The sequence below is a fragment of the Ceratotherium simum genome, chromosome 9 (genome assembly GCF_057802395.1).
Source record: "Ceratotherium simum simum isolate JZ-2026a chromosome 9, ASM5780239v1, whole genome shotgun sequence".
Classification (NCBI taxonomy): Eukaryota; Metazoa; Chordata; class Mammalia; order Perissodactyla; family Rhinocerotidae; genus Ceratotherium; species Ceratotherium simum.
The window spans coordinates 67551931-67577787 of record NC_141908.1 but is presented as its reverse complement, the minus strand read 5'-3'; the positions used below and the strand labels follow the sequence as shown (position 1 = coordinate 67577787).

Below are 25857 nucleotides of genomic sequence, written 5' to 3'. Positions count from 1 at the left end.
AATTCTATGGGGGCCTAATTTAGAAGAAAAATTGAACATGTACAAAAATTAAACTTTGCAGAAAAAAATGTGCTATAGAAAAATATGCCTAGTACAAGATAGTTTTTGTCAATTCAGTAATTAAAATTTAATACCAGATAGACATGTACTAACATTTCTTATGTCTTCTCTTGACAGTTTTAATAGATAAAGACCAGAGTCCAAAGTGGAAACCAGCTGATTTAAAAGAAGTTACTGATGAAGATTTGAATAATTATTTTAAATCTCTGGGAAGCAATGATTTGAAATTTTGAGGTGACTGGATTTTTAAGGTAATATTTTGGAGCAGGGGTTGGCAAACTACGGCACGTGGTCCAAATCCAGCCTGCTGCCTGTTGTTTATATATCCCGCAAGCTAAGGATGGTTTCTGCATTTTTAAATGGTTGGGGGAAGAAATCAAAGACTGATATTTCATGATATGTGAAAATTACCTGAAATTCAAATATCAATGTCCATAAATAAAGCTTTATTGGAACATAGCTGTACTCATCTATTTACACTCCTCTATTTACATATTATCTATGGCTGCTTTAAGTAGTTGCGACAGAGATCATAAGGCCTGCAAAGCCTTAAATATTTACTGTCTGGTCCTTTTCAGAAAAAGTTTGCCAACCTGTTTTAGAAGATGGGAAAATTTGAAGGTCTTCAGAGATTCTCGAGTTAGTAGTCATGTTCCACATAACGACGTTTCAGTCAGCGATGGACTGCATATATGATGATTGTCCTGTAAGATTAGTACCATATAGCCTTGGTGTGTAGCAGACTATACCATCCAGGTTTGTGTAAATACACTCTATGAAGTTCGCACAATGATGAAATCGCTTAATGACACATTTCTCGGAACGTATCCCTGTCATTAAGCCACCCCTGATTGTATATCTAATTGAAATGGGAACTTCATGTTTTGCCTTTGGGTAGTGATTTATATGTATGTGGTTTATATGTTGATTAAATAAACTTATGTATAGATTATAAAAAATAAAAATCCTGAAATTTTTTTGGATACCATGTTAATGCTTTGTAGAATTTTCTCCATAATCTATTTTAAAATAATTATGAGTTACTATAGCAGAAGTGTTCCTTTTATAATATTAGAAATCTCAGACAAAGAGAAAAGGTTTTATGAGGTTGTCTCTCCATTATTATTAACTCAACTTTGGCCTTGCCTAAAGTTAATCAGAATCCCTTCCTATGGCAAAAGTGAAAGCATTCTTTCTTCTTGTTCGCAATATTTGCTAATCTGGCAGAATGAGGAATTAGGAAATTCCAGTCTCTTAAGATAGAGACACTCTGCTTTCTGCAATTTACATCAGACTTTTGTGTGAGAGTGGTTATTTGTCCGTACACAGTTCAGATCAGGAGAAAAACATTGAAAACAATAGGACTTTTGTTCAAAATAGAAATACCTTCAATAATTGGTACTGTTGACAAAATAAGTTTTCTTTAAGGTACACAAGAAACTGCAAGGTGTTCCAGACTTGGGACCTTAAAGTCTAGGTAAGAATAATTTTTAAATTAAAGGTCATCTTATCATTTATTTTATAATTTTTTATAGTTTTTCCTTCACCCCAAACCCCTCAAACTAAGAGAACTTCACATAAGAACAAAAAGCGGCAGAACTGAAAGAGACTCCAAAGACTATATCCTACACCCTTCTCACAGATGTGGAAATTGCAGTCCAGAAGGAACTGCTTTAAATTTTCTCAGTTCTGAGCATTTTTATATTCTTAAAGCTCCTAAATTGGACCTAAACGATCAAAGAAATTATTTGTATAAATGGGTTTTTATTTACTTTGTATTTGTTAGAAATGCAGAAAATGTCCTTTATGTTAAGAAATTTGGAAATACACAGTGTTACTACAGTGTTACATTTGCTTACTTTAGTTAAATAAGAACTCATAGCTAGTTAATTGCAACTAGACTTTTATTGTATAGTTACAAAAAAATGTTTTCACAAAAATATTTGGAAAAAATATACCATTTCATAGGTAAGTCTTACACGGAAGAGAATTTGCTAACAAAACTCAAGTTTTGCAAAGTAAGATGTAGGGAGTGCATCTGAGTATCGTGCCCACTGCTCCAAGGAAGACATGTCCTATTTGTTTACACAAATACTGGATGACAGCATTATGATTGAGCAAACAATATGTTTGTTAGAACTTTGTTTTTAAATTACTGTTCCCTGACTTTATGATGTGTCTCTAATTTTTGATTTCTAAAACTATATGATACAAAAGTATAGTTCCCCTGTCTCTTTTTTTTTTTTTTTTTGTGAGGAAGATCAGCCCTGAGCTAACATCCATGCTAATCCTCCTCTTTTTGCTGAGGAAGACCAGCTCTGAGCTAACATCCACTGCCAATCCTCCTCCTTTTTTTTTTCCCTCAAAGCCCCCCATTAGATAGTTGTATGTCATAGTTGCACATCCTTCTAGTTGCTGTATGTGGGACGTGGCCTCAGCATGGCCAGAGAAGCGGTGCGTCGGTGCGCGCCCGGGATCCGAACCCAGGCCGCCAGTAGCGGAGCGTGTGCACTTAACCGCTAAGCCACGGGGCCGGCCCCCCCTGTCTCTTAAGATGCCAATGATATTGAGTAGGATATATGAGCATCATGTTCTTCATTCATTCAGTGTGTCTATTTTTAATACTAATAAGGCAGTTTGACACAAATTATTCTTTTGAGACTAAGATCATTTTTATCTCCTTCAAAATTGTGCTTTAAGTGCTAATAACCATAGGTAGTTTGCAAAAGAACTGATAAGGCAGCTGACAGTGGACAACTCTCAGATCAAAGGCCTGTAACTGAAAGGTAATCGTACACAAGAGACAGTTCACTGGGGAGGGAGCAGTGAGGCACACGTGTGGGTTATGTGAGTCTTGGTAAATGATCTGCCGCTTCTACAGTCGCTTCTTTGTCATGCTGGTGGCGGCTCATCTGCCTCTATGCTGGATGTTCTTGCGGGAAGAGATTCAGTGGATGGGCACGTGTCAGTGTGGTAAAGAAAGGAACTTGCTACTGTGTCCTTTCCCTCAGCTGAAAAGACTGGAAACTTGTTTTTGCAGTGCATCTTCTGATGGAGCCTGACATCAGTGCTGTTGCTTGGACCACATTTTCCCCACTTTCCCTTATAATTTGGCCACTATTCTTACTTCATCTGTTTGTGATATAAGTTGGAACAAATGTTTCCCTTTCCAGTAGCTAATGGTTCTTATAGTCTTCTGTTTTATACGTCTCCTTCCTTGTCAAACAGTCCGTCTACTCTTTTATTGTTCGTGAAAGACCTTCAAAATGAAGTAAATCCAATATTTATATATGAAGGTATGATAGAAGTTGAATTATCCTATCAAAGAAGTTCTCATCTTGCTTGTCATCAAGGTCAAATTATATCTTTTTTTTAATATATAATTTATTTATTTTTCCCCGAAAGCCCCAGTAGATAGTTGTATGTCATAGTTGCACATCCTTCTAGTTGCTGTATGTGGGACACGGCCTCAGCATGGCCGGAGAAGTGGTGCGTCGGTGCGCGCCCGGGATCCGAACCCGGGCTGCCAGCAGCGGAGCGCGCGCACTTAACCGCTAAGCCACGGGGCCGGCCCCCCAAATTATATCTCGATAACTATCACATGCAGTACAAATGGGTTTATCCACCTCTTTCTCATGCCTGCCTCCAACTTGGTTCATCCACTAACTCACTGATTATACAATCCTTGTAGTTCCTTGTTCATGGTTTGACATATAATACAGCATATATTTCTAAGGTAAGTCTCTGTATGTCATAAGATATTATACTCTGTTAAAATGATTCAGGGGCGAGGGGGTGGTGCTCCACTACAAAATCCTAGCGCCGTAATGTCAGAGAGGGTGGCAATGGAGATTAGAATTCTGGCTAGATACGGATCTGACAGGCATCCCTGTTATACCCCTGAGAGATAGGGGCCCAGGGCAAAGGAGGGACCTGATGTTAAAATATTTAGATATAACCAAAACCCATTAGTCTGTGTCCCTGTGCATGCTGGAAAATTTAGTATGATGTGCTGCTTTTATATGGCTTTGTGTTCTCAGCATAATATTATTATTTTATATACCTAATTATAGCTTTTAAACAGCAAATGACCCTGCAGCAAAAGTGTCCTGATGTGAGATACAACATGAATGAAAAATGGCAATATCTAGGCTTCCATCTGAGTCATTAGTGTAAACACTCAAAAACCTAAATTTTTCTTCATGAGCTGGAAATATGTTTTGCACTTTTGGGAAACTTTCTGTTTGTAGCCTTACGACTTCAGATCCTTGTATGAACAGGGGTGGTGGTTTTTCTGTTTTGTAAATTGCTAGACTGCAAGTACAACAGGACAGTACAAATCCTGGGATTAGGTCAAATGAAAGTTGAATGACCAGGTGTCCAAAGGCAACTGAAAGATGGCACATCACTCACCTCAAAGAACTGTCTTTGCCCATGTAACTTGGAGAATTTACTCTATTTGATTGTAGGTTCCAAAGTATAATTGTTGAAAATAGAGGTAACATTTCTGCCTGCTTACAAGGCCAAATACATACTTATCTCATTAAAGAGGTCAGAGCCTTTTTCTGCCTTCCTTTAGATTTCAGTGACAAGGATCTGTTATCTTAATACAAAGAACTAATGCACAAGGACTTAAATAATTCCCTTTCCAATTAAACTAAATATGTAGCAAATCTTGATGAAAAGATAATTCTAATCTAGAGACTCAGTCCCAATTTTCCTGCAAGTTATGTCTTCTCAGTATCATCTTCCCTCTCTCCTAAATTTTCTGTTACTATTGATCTCAAACAGTACTTAATTCTTTAAAAAAAAAAAAAGTGTGCTTGACAGTTAAAAAAAAAAAAGCCTCCCCAAAAAGGTAGCCAAATTTATGAAAATAGTATAGTATATGGTTGTAAATCCCCATGGGCATTACCACCATAATACAAGAGTGCTCTCCTTGGAGGAGTGTTTGATCTTTTGTTTTGTTACAACTATAAATCCTCAGGTATAATCTGGTCCCACAGTAATCTGAATGGTGACTGCTCCACTAGTCAATAAAAAAATGGGAACCAGTGCCCATATACCAGCCCTCTGCGTCTGGGAGACAGTAAAGCTTAATACACATTCAGCACTGAGACCAGGTTCTGCTTTCTACCTTGCTGAGACTAGGGCTTCTGTTATTTTAAAATTTACTGGATTGCTATTTATACAAGGTACCTATACTTGTTTTCTTGTATAGTTATATCACTGGGCTTCTTAATGCAATAAACATGAAAGTCATGACTTATAAATTGTATCTTGTTAAGATGCCTGTACTCAAAGTATGAGTCATCCAGTGACAGCTGTGGTTAGTTAGGGCCCTGAGGTTCAGGGTGACAGCTATGCTTTTCATCTACAAAAATAAATAGCTTATTAAGGACAGGGTGCAAGGTGGACCTCTTCTACATGGATTGCTTTCTAGTGCTTGATCATTTGTATCAAGAAGTAGGGATCCTTGACACAAATGGTTTTGACAAACAGGACCCACTGTTAATCACCATGGCTTGAGTGCAAGTCCCTTGCCAAGGCATTTCAAGAAAAATTCTTTTCATATCTTGGGTTTTTTGTGTAAAATAACAAATAGTTATTTTAAATGAGTGTCTTTAAAATAACCCTTTGGAAACTTAGGGCACTTGTTTATTTTTATTTCTTTGGTGATACCATCACTGGCCTCAGGAAGAAAGTGGTGTGACATACAGCTGATTACTGTGGTGCCACAGGACAATGTTTAGCCCTTTAAATGACTAAAATCCAAGAGCAAACCGATAGAAATTGCTGTTAACTTATAACTGCTTAAAACACATTTCATTTTAGGTTTCCCTACACTCGTGATATTATCATAGACATATTTTTACATCCAGATGGAGTTATTTGTATTTATCCACACCAGTTTTTGCTTTTGTTTCATGTATTTAAACTAGCACCAACTGTATCCACAGTTCAAGAAAGTGTCATCCTACAGCGTCAAGGCCCCTCACTCTCAATGTATGGGATGTCATGATACTTGATGTTATTGCCTGCCCACTGCTGCAAGGCATCATTCAGGATTTCCTGGGACAGGCGGTGTGCAAATTCGAAGACCACAACTTCTGGCCCTGGAGGTTCCTTCACTTCCTCTTTATCGATAACTGGAGAAGGCATCCTAGGTAGAAATCTCTCTTCCAACACAAAGCTTTCTTCATCCGCATGCCGCTTCTCACTCTCAAATGTGGTAGGAAATGGGAAAGTTTGCTTTGATTTCATGCAGCCCATGTTCTGAAGAGAAGGAAAGCAGTAGCAAAGACTACTTCAAAGCATTTTCGGAAAACACTGAGCGTTTGTCCACGTGACACTGATCAGAGCTTTTCCTCTGAGGGCCCCCCTTCAGAAATCAATGTTCCCTTTCACCAGTCTTCACATGTAGTGTTTATCTGTCAAGAAAAGGGAGGTTTCATTTTGAAGTTATAGAATGCAAAATATCGTATGATCAGGTAGTATGTAGAAACAGTAATGACAGCTTTATCTTATCAATAGAAAAACACTCAATAAAAAGGCCAATTTACAAAACAGGAAAACATTTTTTCACAATCTTGAAAATTTTATAAAACCGGAAACACAGTTAAATTTTTGCCAGCTTAGATTTATGTTCATTAGGGGTTAGCAAACTATAGCTTTCAGGCCAAATTCTAGCTGCATATTTTTGTAAATAAACTTTATTAGAACACAGCCATACTCATTTGTTTACACAGCATCTATAGGTACTTTCCTACTACAATGGCAGAGCTGTAGTTGTGACAGAGACCATGTGGCCTGCAAAGCCTAAAATACTTAACTATCTGGCCCTTTACAGAAAATGTTTGCCAACCTCTGACCTGTACTGTTAAGAGAAACAGGCATATCAAAATTTGCTCTTACCTCAAACCTCATGAACCTACACAACTTGCGCTGTTACTAGTCAGGCATTGTCCCCGGTCAGATGTTTACAACTCAAAGAGTGGGACAGAATGATGGCCTTTACACTAATGCCAACTCTAAGCAACGCAAGTTAGATGTGGCAAAACCACCTATTTTTCCTTCTAAATTAGATATTCCCTATGATGTGATAGGAAAGCTCAGATTAATTTAAAATAAGGTTAAAAGTTTCTCCCCCTAAATATCTCATTCTTCCTTTTGTTTGATAATTGGACAGTAAGTAGGCTACAGTGCTTGTGATGTGCCTTCTAAGCTTCCCAACTGGGTGTTGGCACTGAATGACTTCTCTTAAGATAGGACTTAAGGGTAACTAAAACAGTACAAAGCAACTTCACTGGAGGGAGGTTTAGCCATAAGAAAGTGCAGGCAAAGTCTCTCTGAATGAGGTTATGGTCCCTAATTATATCTTAGTTTTGGGGCCAAAGACATAGCTCTAAAAATTCACAAAACAAAACTGAGTTGATTTATTTCTGAAACCACTGATCTTAGGAAGGTAAAAACCAGCCTGCATTTAACCCATTTCTCAATAGTTTGTAACTAAAGAAAGAAGTCCAGAAAAGGTGATCTTTGCCTAGGTCTTATTGCTATACATTTTTTAGATTTCTATAAATTCTACCCAATTTCTCCCATAATGCTAGATTTGTTTTCCACCTCTACCCTAAAAAAGATGATAGGGGAGGATAGAAAGGAAATCTAGCCTTCTGTTTTTAATTACCTTTAGTTTTGTATGCTCTGCTACACGCTCAGAGATGTATTTCAAAAAGCGAACAGGGATGTGTGTGATGTTTATCTGGTTTACAAGACTGAACTCCTTGAAGACAGGAAATGTCCTGGTTGTGCATCTCCTACATGTAATGACTTACATAGTATCTGTGTTGTATTATGAGAGATAGTTAAAGGAATTGGACATAGTTAACCTGAAAATGACTACTTAGAGAATTCAGTGAGTACCAGTAAATAAAAAGCCATGAGTAGAATCAACAGAATATTCTGTTTTCTAGGATCTTTGGTTTTGCAACAGCAGCTTTATCTTACCATAACAGAGTGACTAGTGCCAAATTTGCCCTCTCACCAAAACAACGTTAAGCCTGGCAAAATATATGTGGGCAGGTATATTTTCAGGCATTGAACAATAGACAGCACAGTACTGTGATTCCTGAGAGAAGGGAGACACAGGATGTTAAACCCCACAGTTGATCATCCTGAGATTCTGCCTGGGGGTGTTTTCCAGCATTATCACAGGGAGGTTGAGCCTAAGCAGAGTGGCAGTCCTGCTGAGCCGAAGAGGCAGAGGTTGGGTTACTGAGGCAGGTGGCAGTTCAAGAGAAAAGGGATCTGTGGGGAGGGAGGCAGAAATTTGCATGAGGTCTCATCAAGAGTACTTGTCTGAGGGCTGGGATATGCATGTACAGGAAAAGAATCTGCAAGACCTAGCAAAAGATTACCTGCTCTGGGACTGAGAATTGAACAGTGATACCAGAAGTTAGTGCTGAGAAGGCCAGCCTAAGTGGAGAGACCTCACTGAACACCTCAGCCATTTAGCTACTATTACAGAAATGTGACTAGGAGTCAGGAGTGTATCCTAGAGCAAGAGTTGGCAAACTTTTTCTTAAAATGCTAAATAGTATATAACTTAGAGTTGTGAGCCATATGGTCTATGTCACAACTACTTAGCTCTGCTGTTATAGTGCAGAAGCAGCCATAGACAATATACAAACAAATGGGCAATGGCTATGTTTTAACAAAACTTCATTTACAAAAACAGGCAGCCAGCCAGGGCCATATTGCACTAAGTTCAAACAAATAGTCCCACTCTAACAAAGAATAAAATTCAATACCATTTAAAGAAAGATGACATAATTCAGACTCCTAAAAGGTATTATCCACAATGTCCATCATACAATAAAAAATTACTAGCTATGCAAAGAAGCAGGAAAATGTGTCCCATGATCAAGAAAAAAAAACAGTTCTTAGAAACAGACCCCAAGATGACCCAGCATGTGGTAATTAACAGAACTTAATAAAGCTTTAAAGCAGCTATTTAAATATATTCAAGGACATAAAGGAAAAATGGTCATAAAGAGTGAATAGAGAATCTCATCAAAAAAATGGAAATTGTAAAAAAAAAAAAAGAACTAAAATGAAAAGCTCATTTTATGGGCTACTGGATGTTGCAAAAGAAAGGATTAGTGAACTTGAACATAAATCTACAGATATATCCAATCAGAAAAATGGGGGGGAGGTGCTTTTTAAAAACTGAACAGATAAACCATTAAAAAGCTAATGTAAGTATGGCATAAAAACAATGAGGAATTAGACACACTAAGAAGGAGGCAGGAAAGGAGGAACACAGGAAGGAAAAAAGAAAAAATGGGACAATTAGAAAACAAACAGCAAGTGGCCAACTTAAACCCATACATATCAAAATTATTTGAAAGAAATGGACTAAAAATTTCAGTTAAAAGGCACACTAGTTAAAAAATAAGATCCAACCCATACAAAGATAATCAATTGAACTTTGACAAAGGAGCAAAAGTAATACAATGGAGCAAAGATGGTCTTTTCAACATGTGTTAGAACTGGACGTCCACATGTAAAAAAAAAAAAATCTAGACCTTACACCCTTTACAAAAATTAACTCAAAATGGATCACAGACCTAAATATAAAATATGAACTATAAGACTCCTAGAAGATAACATCTAGTAGTTAAATCTAGATGACCTTGGGTTTGGCCATGACCTTTCAGATAAAAGACCAAAGGCATGGTCCAGGAAGGAAATAATTGATAAACTGGACTTCTTCAAAATTAAAAACTTCTCTGTAAGACACTGTCAAGAAAATGAGAAAGACAAGCCACAGACTGGGAGAAAATATTTGCAAAAGCATATCTGATAAAGGATTGTTATCCAAAATATACAAAGAACTCTTAAAACTCAACAATAAAAAACAAACCAACTGATGAAAAAATAGGCAACAGATCTGAACAGACACCTCACTGAAGAAGTCATACAGATGGCAAATAAGCATACAAAAAATGTTCATCATCATATATCATTAGAGAAGTGCAAATTAAAACCACAGTGAGATACCACAACAACCTATTAGAATGGTGAAAATCCAAACACTGACAACACCAAATGCTAATGAGGATGTGGAGCAAAAGAACTCTGATTCATTGCTGGTGGAAATGCAAAATTGTACAGCCACTTTGGAAGACGGTTTCTTACAAAACTAAACATTCTTTTACCATGAGATCCAGCAATCACGCTCCTTGGTATTTACCCCAGTGACTTGAAAAATTGTGTTCACAGAAAAACCTACACATGGATGTTTACAGCAGTTTTATTCTTAATTGCCAAATTTGGAAGCAACCAAGATGTCCTTCAGTAGGTGAATGGATAAACAGTGGTACATCTAGACAATGGAGTATTATTCAGTGCTAAAAAGAAATGAGTTATCAAGCCATGAAAAGAAAAGAAAGAACCTTAAATGTGTATTACTAAGTTAAAGAAGCCAATCTTTTCAACTATATGACATTTTGGAAAAGGTAAACTATGGAAACAGTAAAAAGCCCAGTGGTTGCCATGGGTTAGAGGGGAGGGAGGGTTGAATAAGTGGAGCACAGAGGATTTTTAGGGCAGTGAACTACTCTCTGTGATACTATAATGGTAGATACATGTCATTATGCATTTGTCAAAACCCATAGAATGGACAACACCAAGAGTGAACTCTAACATATAAACTATGGACTTTGAGTGTTCATGATATGTCATTATGGGTTCATTGATTGTAACAAATGTACCACTGGAGTGGGATGTTGATAGTGGGTAAGGCTGTGTGGTGAGGGGGATGGGGTAACTATACTTCCTGCTCAATTTTGCTGTGAACCTAAAACTGCTCTAAAAAATAAAGTATTAAAAAAAAAAATCCAGGGGCTGGCCCCATGGCGTACTGGTTAAAGTTACAGTGCACTCCACTTAGGTGGCCCAGGTTCATGGGTTTGGATCCCGGGCATGGACCTACACCACTTGTCAGCCATGCTGTGGCGGTGACCCACATACAAAATAGAGGAAGATTGGCACAGATGTTAGCTCAGGGCTAATCTTCCTCAAGCAAAAAAATGAGGAAGATTGGCAATAGATGTTAGCTCAGGGCGAATCTTCCTTACCAGAAAAATGGCAAATTCAATCCAGCATATATAAAATGGTTAATACACCATGACTAAGTGGGATTTATACGAGGAATGCAAGAAATGCAATATCACATTCAAAAGTCAATAAATATATTTTACTATCTTAACATAAAAAAGAAAATCAGATGATCATCTCAATAGATGCAGAAAAAGCATTTGATAAAATAACCCCTCATGATAAAAATTCTCAGCGAACTAGCTATAGGAGGGACTTCCTCAAACTAATGTTAAACAATGGTGAGAGACTGAACACGTTTTCCCTATGATAAGAACAAGACAACAATGTTCATTCTCAGTATTTCTATTTAATAGTGTACTGGAGGGAGGGAAGAAATATAAGGCATAAAGACTGTCAGAAAGAAAAAGAAAACTGCCTTTATTTGTTGGTGACATGATTATATGTGTAGAAAATCCTAGATTATATAAATTACTAGAACTAATAATTTTAGCAAAGTCTCAAGACATAAAATTGATATACAGTAACCAGCTGTATTTCTGTATATTTAGGCAATGAGTAATTGGAAGATGAAATTAATGCCGTTTACAATAGCATGAAAAGTATGAACACTTAGCGATAAATTTATGAAAATAAAACTGCATTGTATATTGTGTATGCAGTACATGAAAAATACGAATTGTTACTGAGAAAAAATTAAGAACCTAAATAGTGATAAACAGTGTTCATGATCTGGAAGACAATATTGTTAAGATGTCTGTTCTCCTCCAAATTGATATGTATATTCAGCACAATTCCAGGAGGCTTTTTTGTAGACATTTATAGACTGGTTCTAAAATTCCAATCAAAATTCCAGCAGGATTTGTTATACAGACATGTTGATTCTAAATTGTATATGGAAATGCCAAGAAACTAGAATAGCCAAAACAATTTTGAGAAAGAACAAAGTTGGAAGACTTGCATTACCCAATTTTAAGAATGATTATAAAGCTACAGTAATCAAGACAGTGCTATATTGGTGAAAGGCTAGACACAAATCTATGGAACAGAATAGTCCAGAAATAGACCCACAAAAATATATGGTCAAATAATTTTTGACAAATATGCAAAAATAATTCAATGCAAAAAGGATAGTCTTCAACAAATGGGGACTGGAACAATTGGACGTCCATATAACAACAACAAAATGACCTGTACCGTAACCTTTACACAGAAATTAACTCAAAAGGGATCGTGGATCTAAATGTAAAATAAAAAAAACTATAAGACTTTCTTTTACAAGATGACATGGAAAATATTTGTGATCTTGGGTTAGGCAAAGAGTTCTTAGATATGACACCAAAAGCAAGAACCATAAAAAAAAAATTGATAAATTGGACTAAATCAAAATTGAGAACTTTTGCTCTGAGGAGAACACAGTTAAGGAAACAAAAAGACTAGCCCCAGACTGGGAGAAAATATTTGGAGATCATTTATCCAACAAATGACTTCCATCTAGAATAGATAAATGACTGTCAAAACTCAACAGTAAGAAAACAACCCAATTTAAAAAATGGACAAAAGATCTGTACAGACTTTTTACCCAAGACCACCCATGGATGGCAAGTAAGTACATGAGAAGATGCTCAACATCACTAGCCATTAGGGAAATGCAAATTAAAACCATGGTAAGATACCTCTACACACCTATTAGAATGGGTAAAATAAAAAAAATACAATACCAAGTGCTGGAGAGTACGCAGAGCACCTGGAACTTTCATACATTGCTAGTCCGAATGCAAGGTGGCACAGCCACTCTGGAAAACACTAGCAGTTTCCTGTAAAGTTGGAACATCCATTTGCCATATGACCCAGCAATCCCACTCCCTAGGTATTTACCCTAGAGAAATGAAATTTGTGTTCACATAAAAACCTTTACACAGATGTTTATCACAGCTTTATTCATAATTGCCAAAAGTTGAAAACAACAAAGATCTTGATACCAACATGGATGACTCTTTAAATTTATTTATTTAGTGTGTGTGTGTGTGTGAGTGAGGAAGATCAGCCCTGAGCTAACATCCATGGCAATCCTCCTCTTTTTGCTGAGGAAGACTGGCCCTGAGCTAATATCTGTGCCCATCTTCCTCTACTTTATATGGGACGCTGCCACAGCATGGCCTGACAAGCAGTGTGTCGGTGCGCGCCCGGGATCCGAACCTGGGCCGCCAGCAGCAGAGCGCGAGCACTTAACCACTGTGCCACCGGGCCCACCCCATAGCTTATGTTTTTAAGTGTTAAACATCCTCCCCATCTTGAATTTATAGAACTTCCCCCCACTCCAAGTTTTGAAGTTAATTCTTGCCAGTAAAGACCAGTGTAGCTCCTTCACAGGGTCTCTTGTTACTCTCTGCTCATTGCCCCAGTCCTTGAACTGGTCTCCATCAGCAGGGACATTGTGGCCCAGAACTTCCCAGGCCACACCCTAGGACAAGCTGTCAACTCTGGCCTTCAGGTCCTACCCTGGGTAAAATGATACTAATATGTTGACATCGTTAGGTGATCAGCTGGTCCAGTAACTGTCTGATGGAACTGCTCATCACAGGCTCAGAGAAGATGCAGTTGCTGTGCCAGAATGGGACTGGTAAACTGCCCCACGTTTTTGTTAATAAGATTTTAGTTCGGTGGTTTGTATCCCACAGAAGCTTCTTGAGATTCATCCTGAATAAGGAAGTATGATCCTTAAAGCAAAGTTGGAGCCAAAAACAAAAAGTGTATGCTACTACTGTTCATAGTAGCAGCTATTTAAATACTTGATAGACATCTTAAAACGCAATTACAATCCCAACCTGTACACCGCTGAAGAATAAGCTCTGTGTAATTTTAGTCTGCCCTAATAAGACAGTTGATTCATAATAAAGTTTCAACAGTGTTAGCTATTAACGCAAGTCAGTAGTTGAGCAGATTGTGTGACTGGCCTTAGGTCAGCATGCACGATTAGCTGTCCTGAGTTAACTCTTAGACTGTATTATTCATCTGTCAGGTTGGGAAGTTACTATGGCTATCAGTTGAAGGCATAATACATTAAATGCTGGATATTAACCAAGAAAAGTATTTGGGCTCTCTTGTCATTTTAACTGGCTGATTACAGAAATATAAAATGTTTCAAAAATACAATTTTCAAAAATATTGAAAATCACTTTTATACTTTATAATCTTCAGATTATAAATATTAAGAGCTATCAGTGAGAACATTCCTTAACCATCCAGCCAGTCTATTATAGAGTCTATACTATGTGTTCAAGACTGATGTTCGTCAATATAAGTGCTTTCAAAATTTACTTAACAAAATCAAAGGGAGAGTGAGAACCAGATGACAGCTTATTCAGGCTTTAAGCGGTGTAGATGCCCAAAGAGGGTCTTTAATTTGTTTCATCCTTGCCCTAACAGGTGAAGTGGTCATACCACTGCCAGCTAAAAATAATAAAATGTAAGGATGCCTTTCCTCCCACCACTTCTTCCCCTACTTCGCCCGAATCCCGACACACAGACACACATACATACACATCACAGTCATACGTAAAGAAAAGAAAGCCCCTTTTGTTTGTTTCCCTTAATGTTACTTAAGCACTAAAGTGTGTCAGGCCACAGCCCTGGCACTTCCCTCAGGAATGGGTCTGGCAACTACTGGGTCTTCTATTGGGTCCTTCAAACAGAAGATGCAGTTTACTGCAGCCTGTCCTGTGTAGTTCATTTTAGAGCTGTGGTCCTCCATCCTGGACCCAGTGTCATCAGATTGAGCCTGGTGAGCGAGCTCCTTGGGAATGTGCCACAGAAGATGTGACCAAAAACCCATCATTTAAATATGAGTTGGGCCCAAACACAAAGCCCTAGCAAAAAAGAGGTAACTTCTAAAATCTGCTCTGGAAATGAACAGGCTGCTATCTCCCTCAAAGTCCATCTTAAATACTAGATTAACAGACATGATTATTACTGTTGTCCTACTTTGTATCATATTCTAAGCCTTTAAACAGGTTTCTAAGATGTTTTTATCTCAAGTTATGGCTTAAAATGGGCCCTAGCCTGAATTAATGCAAATCTCTATATAATAAAAACCATGTTGTAGTCTTAAAAAAAATCTTATGCATATATATTACTATCTTTCAAATTTCAATGTAGATGCAATTAATAAAAATGCCAATTTATTAAAAAATAAGACTGATTTCATTAAAAAAATAACAGAGTTCCTAATAGCATGTTTGTCATTATTTGTTCTCTAATAATGAGTACTAAGTATATTTTCTTTCTTGTAGGAGTCTATGAAAATTGGACATTAAACAGGTCTTTCTCCTGGTAATATTGAGAATCACTGACTTAGACTATAAATTCACAACAGGGTCAAATGACACCAGTTAAACTGGCAAACAGAAATGAACTCAATTTAAATTTAATACTCTCACCAAAAAGTAAAAGCTAGAAGATACGGTGTGACTTTGGTCAGTCTGAAGGTCACCTAAAGAGCACTACTGTATGGTCTTTGGAAACTGAGTAGTTGTTTTCATCCTCGGGCACACAGAACACACGCAGTGTGTAGCTGCTCACCCACAGGGCAATCTCAACACGACTCTTCATGAGGTCACATTTGGGGCCAAATTTTCTCAATGGAGAGGCAGAAAAAATAACATTGTTAAGTGAAAGGATGACATCTGAGATTCTAATAAACCTGAGTAGAGCTGTGTGGTATGACTTCATCTGTAAACTTGGAATCGACCTCAGAGGTTCATCATAAAAATTGTGAGCTTCCATATGTAAATCATCTAGAACTGTCTTGTAACATAGAAGGTATTCAGTGTTAGTTCCTTTCCTTCTCTCTCTCAGATTGCTCCCCAGACCTACTAACATCAAATTATTATTTTAAGTGCTTTATTATATCTTTATTATCTCTGAAGATTATAATTAAGGAAAGAGAATTATAATCTAAGAATGCTGACAGTCATTTAGGATTCTGAACAGTTAGAATCAGGTACTAAAGTCAGGTGTCAACGCTTCCTCTCATTTACCAGGTCCTCCAGGTGGAGAAGAGAAACAAGCAGGCATTTCCCTCAGCCCTTCTGGGCTTTACCCTGGGTACATGTCTGGCTTCACCTGACCACTCCTATTTATGACTATGAATACTGAACTTCAGTCTGCAGTAATCCCTCCAGCACTGTAATATAAACCCTTGCAGGAAAATGAAGAGTAGCTTCTGACCAACTAGTTGAAAAGGAACTAGTTGAAGAAAACCTGATCTAGATCACCACTAAGATTGTAAAACGTTTCAACTTCATATGCTACACTCATTTCTTAGTCATGTCATGTCCTAGATAAATGACACAACTGTACTCATGACACACGAATTAAGCTCTGTAAAATTCTGAAGCCCGTTCCTTAAGCAACTGTTGTTAATTGGATGTTGGGGGGCGGGGAGAACCGGGAAACAATGTCAGAAAGAATATTGTCTTTAGTTTGTTACAACTGGACTATTCTTTAGGTCTTGTAGCTGAAACTAGGAATCTGAGCTTGAATCAGATCGTGAAACCAAAACTAATGCAAAAATGAATGCTTAGTCCTCAACTCTGCAATCTGAAAATCAAGCTCCAATCATCCTTATATGCTAAGCTGATTATTTATTCCACAGACTCCTACTTCACATTTGTAAAATGCTTTCTCTTTTAAAAGGGCTTTCTTATAAATTTTTTTCCTTCTCTCTAGTATTACTTCACACAGATTTCTTCTCTAAAAATTTCCCCATTCTTAAGTGTCCATCTCAAGTATACTTGCTGTGTAAAGGCCATCTCCCTACCTAATATTACTCTATCGTCACTCCCTTGGGTTTCCATAACACTTCTCTCCTTCACTGCACTTTGCCCATTCTGCCTGGTTTACATACTAGACAGACTCTTGAAGGCAGGAACATGGCCATGCCAGTTAAATTCTTTCTAGGGAAGACTGGTAATGAGTAATTGTTATTCATCTTTGTATCTCACTTCTATATGACTAGTATAATGAAGGGCCTCAGTAAATGTTAATTGATTAAATAATTTAAAAGTCTAGATATTTGAAATAAATTCCTATATTCTTACAAAGAGAGCAACAGAGTGTGTGAAGCCATAAGTTACAAGTGATAATCGAGTATCTGGAGCTTTTCCATCTATCTCTGTCTCTGTTAAGCATATCTCATTTCCATTTTTCCCTTTTCTCTTTCCCTGGTGTCTTTGTTAAGCATATCTCATTTCCATTTTTCCCTTTCCTCTTTCCCTGGTGTCTTATAATTATTTTAATACAACGGAAAGGAATTATTTTTCCTCATTTTACAGAATACATTGATGTAGAACTGTATACTTAAATATCCTGCCTGGGGAGGCATGTGGCCTTGATGACACTGGATGAGAGACCAATTGCACTGCCTGTTCTGGAACCCACATCTTTTGATTCTGGTTTCAGGGATCTTGCTGCTGTATCACACTGCTTTCCTTTCAGATTTCATGAAATATGCTACTTCAAATAAACTGCCTAATTATAGAACAGTTTATTTTACAAACCCTTCTTCAAAAGAGTGGTCTTAAAGGGAATGGGGTACAATGAGCACTCGCAAACACAGATGTTAGTAGTGTAAATTAGTTCAATAGTAGCCTAACAATTCACATTAAAATCCCTAACCCAAATATCCCACTTTCAGAACTCGACCTTAAAGAAATGATCAGTTGCAAACAAAAATTTATATATAAAAATTTTCATAAAAGCCTTTTTATAATAAGAAAAATTGAAAATAACCTAACTATCCAACAATTAGAGATTTGTTATCATATGCCTATATCCTGGAATATCATGGAACTGTTAAGTAACTATGGTAGATAGCCTTTAAAATGGCCCCCATAATCCCTGCCTCCTGGAATTCCCATCCCTTGTTTAATCCCCTCGCCTTAAGCGTAGGAGTAATGACTCACTTCTAACAACAGAGTAGAGCAAAAGTGATGGGCTGTCACTAGCAAGATTAGGTTCAAAGAGACTGTGAATTCTGTCTTGCCCTCCTTCTCTCACTCGGATGGAAGCCAACTACTGGGTTGTGAGCAGCCCTATGGAGAGGCCCATGAGGCAAGTAATCGAGGGAAATCTCTGTGTTCGAGGAATTGGAGTGTCCCCCAGTTAAGCCTTCAGATAAGATCACAGCCCCACTGACAACTTGATAGTGAGAGGCTCTGAGGCAGAGGCACTCAGCTAAGCTGTACCCAGATTCCTGATCTATAGAAACTGTGAAATTAATATATGTTTGTTGTATTAAGCCACTAAGTTTTAGGGTAGTTCATAATACAAAAATAATAACTTTTTAAAAGAATATTTAGTAACACGAGGAAATGCTCATATGTTAACTTTTTAAATTACTGATCAAATGGTTTATTTATCCATAGCAAAACAAACAAACTCAGGCTTTTAATAACAAAAGTATTGTTTAAAAACATGTACTGTGTACTCACATGTTATTTGAACTGTTAATTTCCTACATTTCCATTCACTGAAAATATTTTCAAGACTGTTATAAGCCTGCCTTGTAACATCATATAATTTTAAGTGTAATTATCATTAGCTAAAGAAAGGACATGAAATATTGAAAATATTATACTCTACCTCCTAAAATACAGTGGAAAATCTTACAAAGGTTAGAAGATTCATCCAAGTCTTCAGAATTGATAGTTTTTAAAAGAAGAAAACTATAATATACGTGTATGATTCCAATTTTTAAAATACATATGCTTTAAACAGAATAGAATAAAATAAAGGAAAACGCCACAGAGTTTCTCTTTGGATGGTGGGATTATAGATAATTTAAATTTTTTCTTTATGCTTTTCTCTGTTTCCTAGATTTTTTTCAAATGCGCATATTATTTTTAACATCAGAAATGTCTTTTTAAAAAAGCCAAACTGATAATCTGATACATTTTAGCTGCTTTAAACCCAGATTTAATGCTAATATGAGACAACCATTTTGTGAGGAAAGAGAACAGCACTGGACCCATCTCAGTATCTAGGTGCTAGCACTCAATTAGCAAGTAAAAACAGCCAACAGGACTATAGTCTATCTAAATTAGAAAACAACAAAAAAAAGTTGTCATGCTGAGTCAGATGAGTGAGTTTAACGCAGGATTCTGACTATCAGAACCAAGAACAAGTTTGTGAGGGGATGTGGTAGATGCCCTCCATGGCCCTGGTTCCAAAAGGTCAGGGTTTACAAATAAATTAGAATATTAAAAAGCTGAGCAACTCCTGTATCTCCCGTGAACTCAGTATTTATCATCTGTGATTCACCTAAATATTCTTGAATCTTACATTCTAGCTTATATCAACTTTGGGGGCAGCATTTTTCTATATGCAGTGTAAAGTGTACTTTTTATTAATCCTAAAGCTTTTTATGCACAAGACAAAGGGAAATGTTGTTTTAGATTTTAGGATTTGGTAAACAAAATTATTTTTTTGTCAAGCCACTTCTCATTTCTCTGAGTGCAGACTGGTAGTTCATCCAAGATCCTGACCAAGCTTCTTTTAAAAAATGCCACCTTGAGGGGCCAGCCCTTGGCTTAGTGCTTAAGTTTGACATGCTCTGCTTAGGCGGCCCAGGTTCAGTTCCCAGGCACGGACCTACACCACTTGTTGGCAGCCATGCTGTGGCAGCGACCCACATACAAAAAATAGAGGAAGACTGGCACAGATGTTAGCTCAGGGCAAATCTTCCTCAAGCAAAATGAGGAAGATTGGTAATAGATGTTAGCTCAAGGCGAATCTTCCTCAGCAAAAAAAAAAAAAAAAAAAAAAAATTGACACCTTGATATCATGACAGCAAACTTGTGTTATTTAGAGCTCAGAAAAGTCAGAAAAACCTACAGATTCCACATAGAGAGTTCTTCAAATGGCTTTTGCCTAGATAAGGATAGAGGAATTAATTAACAATGTGACCATAGGTGTTTTTCTTTGCTTCTCTGAGACTGTTTCCTCATCTCTAAACTAAGGGTAATAATGCCTGCCCCAAATCCCCCCATGAATAATGGGAAGGAAAAACATGAAGCACCTAGAAATGCAGCAGCTATTCTGCTACTATTACAAGACCGTTACTAAACTGATGGTGAGTAAGAGGAAGGAAGAAGAAACTGTGAGAAGGAAGGAAAGGCTGACATCTGAGTAGATTATCTTGGGTAACACACTCCCTGGTTCCGAACAGTCCTCCCAATCCCCTTCGCAAAAGTCCATCTCACGAGAAACACATCAGATACCCCAATCTCAAAACCTTCCTCAAAGGTGGAAGCCATACACTCCAAAAACTATCCTAAAAATGTAGATCCTTGTGTGATTACATTACACTATGAATGCGTATGCCATTCCACTGGGATGGATGGTGTATCTGTCAGTCTGGTCTCACAAGCCTATGAATTCATGGAGGATAGAGACTCTGCCTTACTCAAGCCTGAACTTTAATGAGTAGTTTCTAATTTGAGGTTGGTCCAAAATACTCAAATCTTAGTCATTTTAATTGATCAAACCATATTAACTGACATTTTTCAGAGCCACTAACCTTTATTTACCTCGTGTCATTAAGGAATTTGAAAGGGATCAGAGTTTGCCACCCCAAAATATGTCACACTGGCATAAGGGTTGTTCAGAGCTGAGGGAATTAGCTCTCTGCCCTCCCTCCTTTTGTCCAAAAACAGGGTGTAAATTTCCCTTTGTCAAGGTGCCTCTTCCCCCATCCTAGGAAGAGAACTACTCCAGAGACAACTCTTATCTGCATAACCTTACTAAACAACCCTTACATTTCCTAGTCACCTTCCCATAACTTATCCACCCCAGGAGCCCCAAACCCCTTTTCCTTTGTCCAGCCTCTTTCCCACACTTTATCACCCTTTGTTAAGATGGTACATAAGCCCCCAATTCTCACGGTCTCTTTGAATCACATTTCTTTGTGAACTCCCAGGCATACCTACATAATTAAATGTTTTTTCCTCCTGTTAATTTATTATCAGTTTGATTTGCAGGCCCAGCCAATGAACCTAAGAGGATAGAGGAAGAGGTTTTTCCTTTCCTCCAAATTCAAGATTAGTTATGTAGCAAAATCACCTCAAATATTTTAGAACTAGTAAGAGGCATAAATAATAAATTGTGTGTTAAGTGCTATGCACTGAATTAAATTCCAGGCAGCAGTATATTTAATTTTGAATACTTAAAAGAACTATTATTCTTATGTGGAGACATGGGAAAACACAGTGTCCAAATCCACTTGGACTCTAGGTCAAAGAAGCAGGAATTCAGAAAGTTCTGCTATTTACAGTTTAGTAATTCTTTCATGGTACATATACCACACTCCTAGGGAGTCATTATAGACTTCCTATTCTCTGTAGCTGATGGTACAGGTTTGGGGGGTGGGGAGTGAGGTGCAGGCAGAGGTACATTTAATTTAAACATTTTTTACAGCCCTCTTTTTACCTATTGAATTCAATTTCTCACTAATCCAAGGAAATTTCCTCTCCCATCAAGCTGTTAACCTTACCTCACACATCCTTGCTCCTTTTCTCCTTCTGTCCCTCTCTGATGTTGAGATACACCACTTCCCCCTTATTTCTGCTTAAACCAAATCTGTAGTATCTTCAAGGCTAGGGCAGCCCCATCTCCTTTGTGCAGAATTCCTGGAATTCCTCCAACCCTTACTCAGAATTCTCTCCTTGAACTGATGTCCAGTCTCTTTCATTTATAAATGCTGTCTTCCCAAATGAGATTAAATATTCCTGAAGGGCAGTAGTCATTTCTCCTTTTGTTATCTGCACAGAACAGTTCTCCACATCGAGGCACTTAATGAATGCTAATTACAGTTTGGCTGTTTATCAAATTTCCATGTGCTTCACAGCAGTGTTAGATGTTGGGAATAAAACAGTGAGCTATACATAGTTCTACCTCCTTCAGGGCACTTACAAGCAAAGGCCACACACTTGTAGTATTTGGGCCAGTGTTTTGTTTGGCGAGTGCAAGGTGTAAACTGTTCTGAATTACAATAGTTCTAAGCTGGGCATTTACTCCCCAGGTCACAGGACTCGGTCACTCCCTCGTGTCTGGCGTCCATCCAGCTTCACTAATTTATGTTACCTTCAGTCCCTTGTGAAACACCCTTAATTTCACAACTCTTAATTTATAAGGAATAAATTAGTTCTTAAAGTACAGGCTCTTCCCATATCAGATACTGACTAGAATTATTTATCACTCCCCAGACTTTCAACATTATGATGCCACGACTGGTTGTATTTCTCCACCACTGACTTGCTGCATGCTGTTCCTAGTGCACGTACTATGGAAAACAGACTCCAGTTAAAAAAAATCCCCAAACCCAAGGGCAGATGGAATATTAATTAATTAGAGAAAGTAAACAAAACTCCTCAGCAACTGTTTTGTTTTCTTAAAAGCAAATGATCGTTAAGCTGGAAAGGACAGAAGAAACCTCACAAGAGAGAACCAAGGTACAAGCAGAAGAGGTCACTGTAAAGGAATTCATGTCTTCAAATGCTGGTGAATTACACTCCAGGGAGAACCTGCAACATGAGACAGAGATATTCTGACCACCTTTGAAAAACATGGAGGAGGTGGGAGGTGGTCTCAACAGGCTAGAGACTCAAATACCCTTTTTTCCCCAAATTTTTTAATTCAAAACTGAAAAAAAGAATTAGAATTCCTAGGCATTACAGACCAGTTAGTTGGATACCAATCTCTGGCAAAATTCAAGATCTAATCAGTAAACAGGGAACAGTTAGGAGGAAAAAAAGATTTGGTATTTCTAGGAACTAGCAGTTCACTAAGAATCAGTCATTTTTAAAAGAATGTCATTTTCTTTTGTGACATACCAGGGAACACTCAAGATCTTTATTTTTAGCAAAGCATTTGATTAAAATTTTTATCCTGACGTCCTTATGAAGAAGACGGATCTATGGGCTAGAATAGTTTGATAAAGAAGGACAGTGCTGAGTTCAGGTGATTTGTTAATTTGTCTCGGCATTATCTGCTGAGGGCCACCTAGATCCCCACCCAGTACCCTACTTGCCACTTTCAGTACTGAATGTCACTCTGAATCCCAACAAGCACCCTCAATGGTAGATGTTACTACCCTCATTTTGTTGATATGGAAAAGAAGCTTCTGAAGGTCACAAAACTAGTAGGTGTCAGGGCCAGGCTCCAAAAGTCCAGGACCATTTCTGCTGTGCCACAAGCTTCCACATGTGCCACCATGGCAAAAGGACCTGTTCCACATATCATCAATGACTTGACTGTCTGGTGAACAAACTCGCCAAAGGTGCAGGTGACACAAAACCACAAGGGAGAATTAACATGATGAATGCCACAATCGAGATGAGAACATATCTAACAAACTGGAAATGGGGGAGAGGCTTACAGTAATACAGGACAAGAGAACTAAATGCTCATGTTCAAGAAATTTTTAACTGCATAATTAAAAAATACGTAAAGCCTACCTTGACAGCAAAGTGTGTGTGTGTGTGGTGTCGGGGTAGGGATGTAGTGGTGCAGATTTTAGTCCACTTTGGTGTATTTACTACAAAGCCAATTAAACGTTAGACAATTTTGTTTGAAGATAGGATTGAATTATTGAATTCGATTTGGGGGTAGCACAGAGAGGGGTCTTAGGTAAGGAAGGAAACATAAAAGCGATTATTGTTTAGTGAAGATAACTAACATTTACTGACTTCTAGGCAACTATACTAAGTGCTTTATGAACATTATCCCATTTGGTGCGACAATAATCTAACACCCCCATTTCACAGATGAGGAAGCTGAGGCTCAGGGATCTGAAAGGCTGTCAAGTAACGGAGACAAAAGTCATTCTCTGTACCACTTGAGACTTTTCATTTCTTAACTATTTTTTGGTCATAGACTCTTTTGAGACAGATGAAAGTTTTAGATCTTCTCTGCTGAAAAATTCTACATATAACTTTAGAAGTTGGAGGGCTTTTGGCAAAAGTAGGACTAATGAGCAACAGGTCCAAGGAAGCAGCTGTCAGTTCCGTGTAAACAAGGCCTTGTTGACAATAACAGAAGGGAGAGACACCTCAAAATGTAGTGAGCTCCCTGTCACGGAGGTTGGTGACATGCGGCTGGTCTGTCAGGAGTGCTACAGAGGAGATATTAAAATGGATTGGAGGTTGGTCCATGATTTTAAAGTATGCTTTTGCTATAAGATTGTAGGCTTAGTAATTTTTGTTTGATGGCAAAACAAGGAAGTTAAAAACTGAAGTTACTGTTTTTTCAAGGCATTCTGCTGAGTATGTCAAGCAGAACACCTAAATAATGTTATTTCCCATCTATATATCATAGCTATTTCAGGTGCTGGAAAACCTCATCCAAAGAAAAAAAGGCATAGTCAACTGTTGATCCGGTTGTGATCTATACTTTGTCATAATAAAAGTAGTTTCCTTATTCTTCTGAATCCTTAACTAAAATTTTCCTTAAGGTAAATACCATATACACCAGATCCTAAAAAAGATGGAGTCTTTGATGAGAACATTTACTAGTTTATAATTTTATGTTAAGCTGCTTCCATAAAAGATGGGGAGGGGGCAGCCCGGAAACAAGAGAAACAGCCCCAATTGTTCTGCTTTGCTTCTCAGATCCCTTCGCTAATGGCTGAAGGATCTTACCCGTCTACTCCGATTTATTTTCCATTTGCATCAAAATTCATCTCAAGATTCCGCCTCCCACAGCTATGAAGAGCACAAGAGCGAATACTTTGCTCATCATACGCCATTCAGAGCACCAGCCTGACAGCTTGGCATACAAATTAAATGTTCACAGGCAAATCTTTCACCTGAAAAATCTTCATTCCCGCTTCAGGTAGGAGGAGGAAGGAGGGTAAAACTGCAACTCACAAGGCGATACCTGTAATCTGGGGGCTCAGGACCCGGTGGAAGGGGCGGGGGCCCCCTCTCCTCAATTCCGACGCGGAGACGGCAGGCTCGGTCGGAGGCAGCTGGCCGAGAGGAGCCGCCTGTAACTCACAGGTGCCGCCGCTGAGAAATCAAAGGGCAAAGCTGACGAGCAGAGACCGACGAGCCACACACCGTCGCCCACCTCCCGGTGTCACTTACCCGCCCCCGCCGGGGCAGCGGCGCGCCCATCGCCCCTCGCGGGGCCGGCGCTCGGCGGGCTGCGGGGCTGGCCGGCGTCAGGGGGCCGGGAGCCCGGGCCGGGACGGAGCCGAGCGCGGTCCAGCTGCGAGGGCAGCTCCTCGCCAGCGCGCGGCTCAGCCAAGTGGCAGCATTTGGAGGACGGGGTGCCCTTCGGCCGCGCTCCGGGCCCCTCCTCCCGCCGTCGCCGCCGCTGCCGCGCCCGCCGCGCGCTCGTCGCGGGTTCGCGCCCCGCACCCGGCCCCTGGGCCCCGCAGGTGGCGGCCGCGGGCGCTCGGCTCCAGGGCGCGCTTTCTGCCGGCCGCACGCGGGTACGGGGGGCGGGGGGCGGGGGCAGGGGCAGAGCTGGGCTGTGCCCCTGGTCGGTCCCGGCCACCGCCTCACGCCCACCCCAATGCACTATCCAGAGTGCTGCCGCCTCCCCAGCAGGAATCAGACCCCCAAAGGTCGAAGAAAAGATGAGCGAGCAAGTCACTTCCCTGCCCTGGCCCCT

General features: G+C 38.9%; 2 protein-coding genes across 5 annotated transcripts in view; one reads left to right on the top strand and one right to left on the bottom strand.

The window, feature by feature from the left end:
• The window catches only part of HIBCH (3-hydroxyisobutyryl-CoA hydrolase), a 97481-nt gene extending 97170 nt beyond the window's left edge, over window positions 1-311 (top strand). For all 4 annotated transcript variants that reach the window (XM_087435489.1, XM_004426735.3, XM_087435488.1 and 1 more), the window contains one exon: window positions 178-311. In XM_087435489.1, the coding sequence (XP_087291615.1) occupies window positions 178-183 (6 nt within the window). In that variant the 3' untranslated portion in view covers window positions 184-311. The remainder of the gene's footprint in view (window positions 1-177) is intronic.
• A 1657-nt stretch (window positions 312-1968) lies between these two features.
• On the bottom strand, window positions 1969-25572 carry AKAP19 (A-kinase anchoring protein 19). Its single transcript, XM_087435490.1, has 2 exons — window positions 25117-25572; window positions 1969-6491 (listed from the first exon to the last, which is right to left on the bottom strand). The coding sequence occupies exon 2, from the start codon at window positions 6331-6333 to the stop codon at window positions 6046-6048; it is 288 nt and encodes a 95-aa protein (XP_087291616.1). The 5' UTR covers window positions 6334-6491; window positions 25117-25572; the 3' UTR covers window positions 1969-6045.
• Between the last annotated feature and the right edge of the window lie 285 nt (window positions 25573-25857).

What these genes read in the sequence shown, in the direction of transcription:
- AKAP19 (XM_087435490.1), bottom strand. Translation starts at nt 6,333, where the DNA reads ATGGGCTGCATGAAATCAAAGCAAACTTTCCCATTTCCTACCACATTT.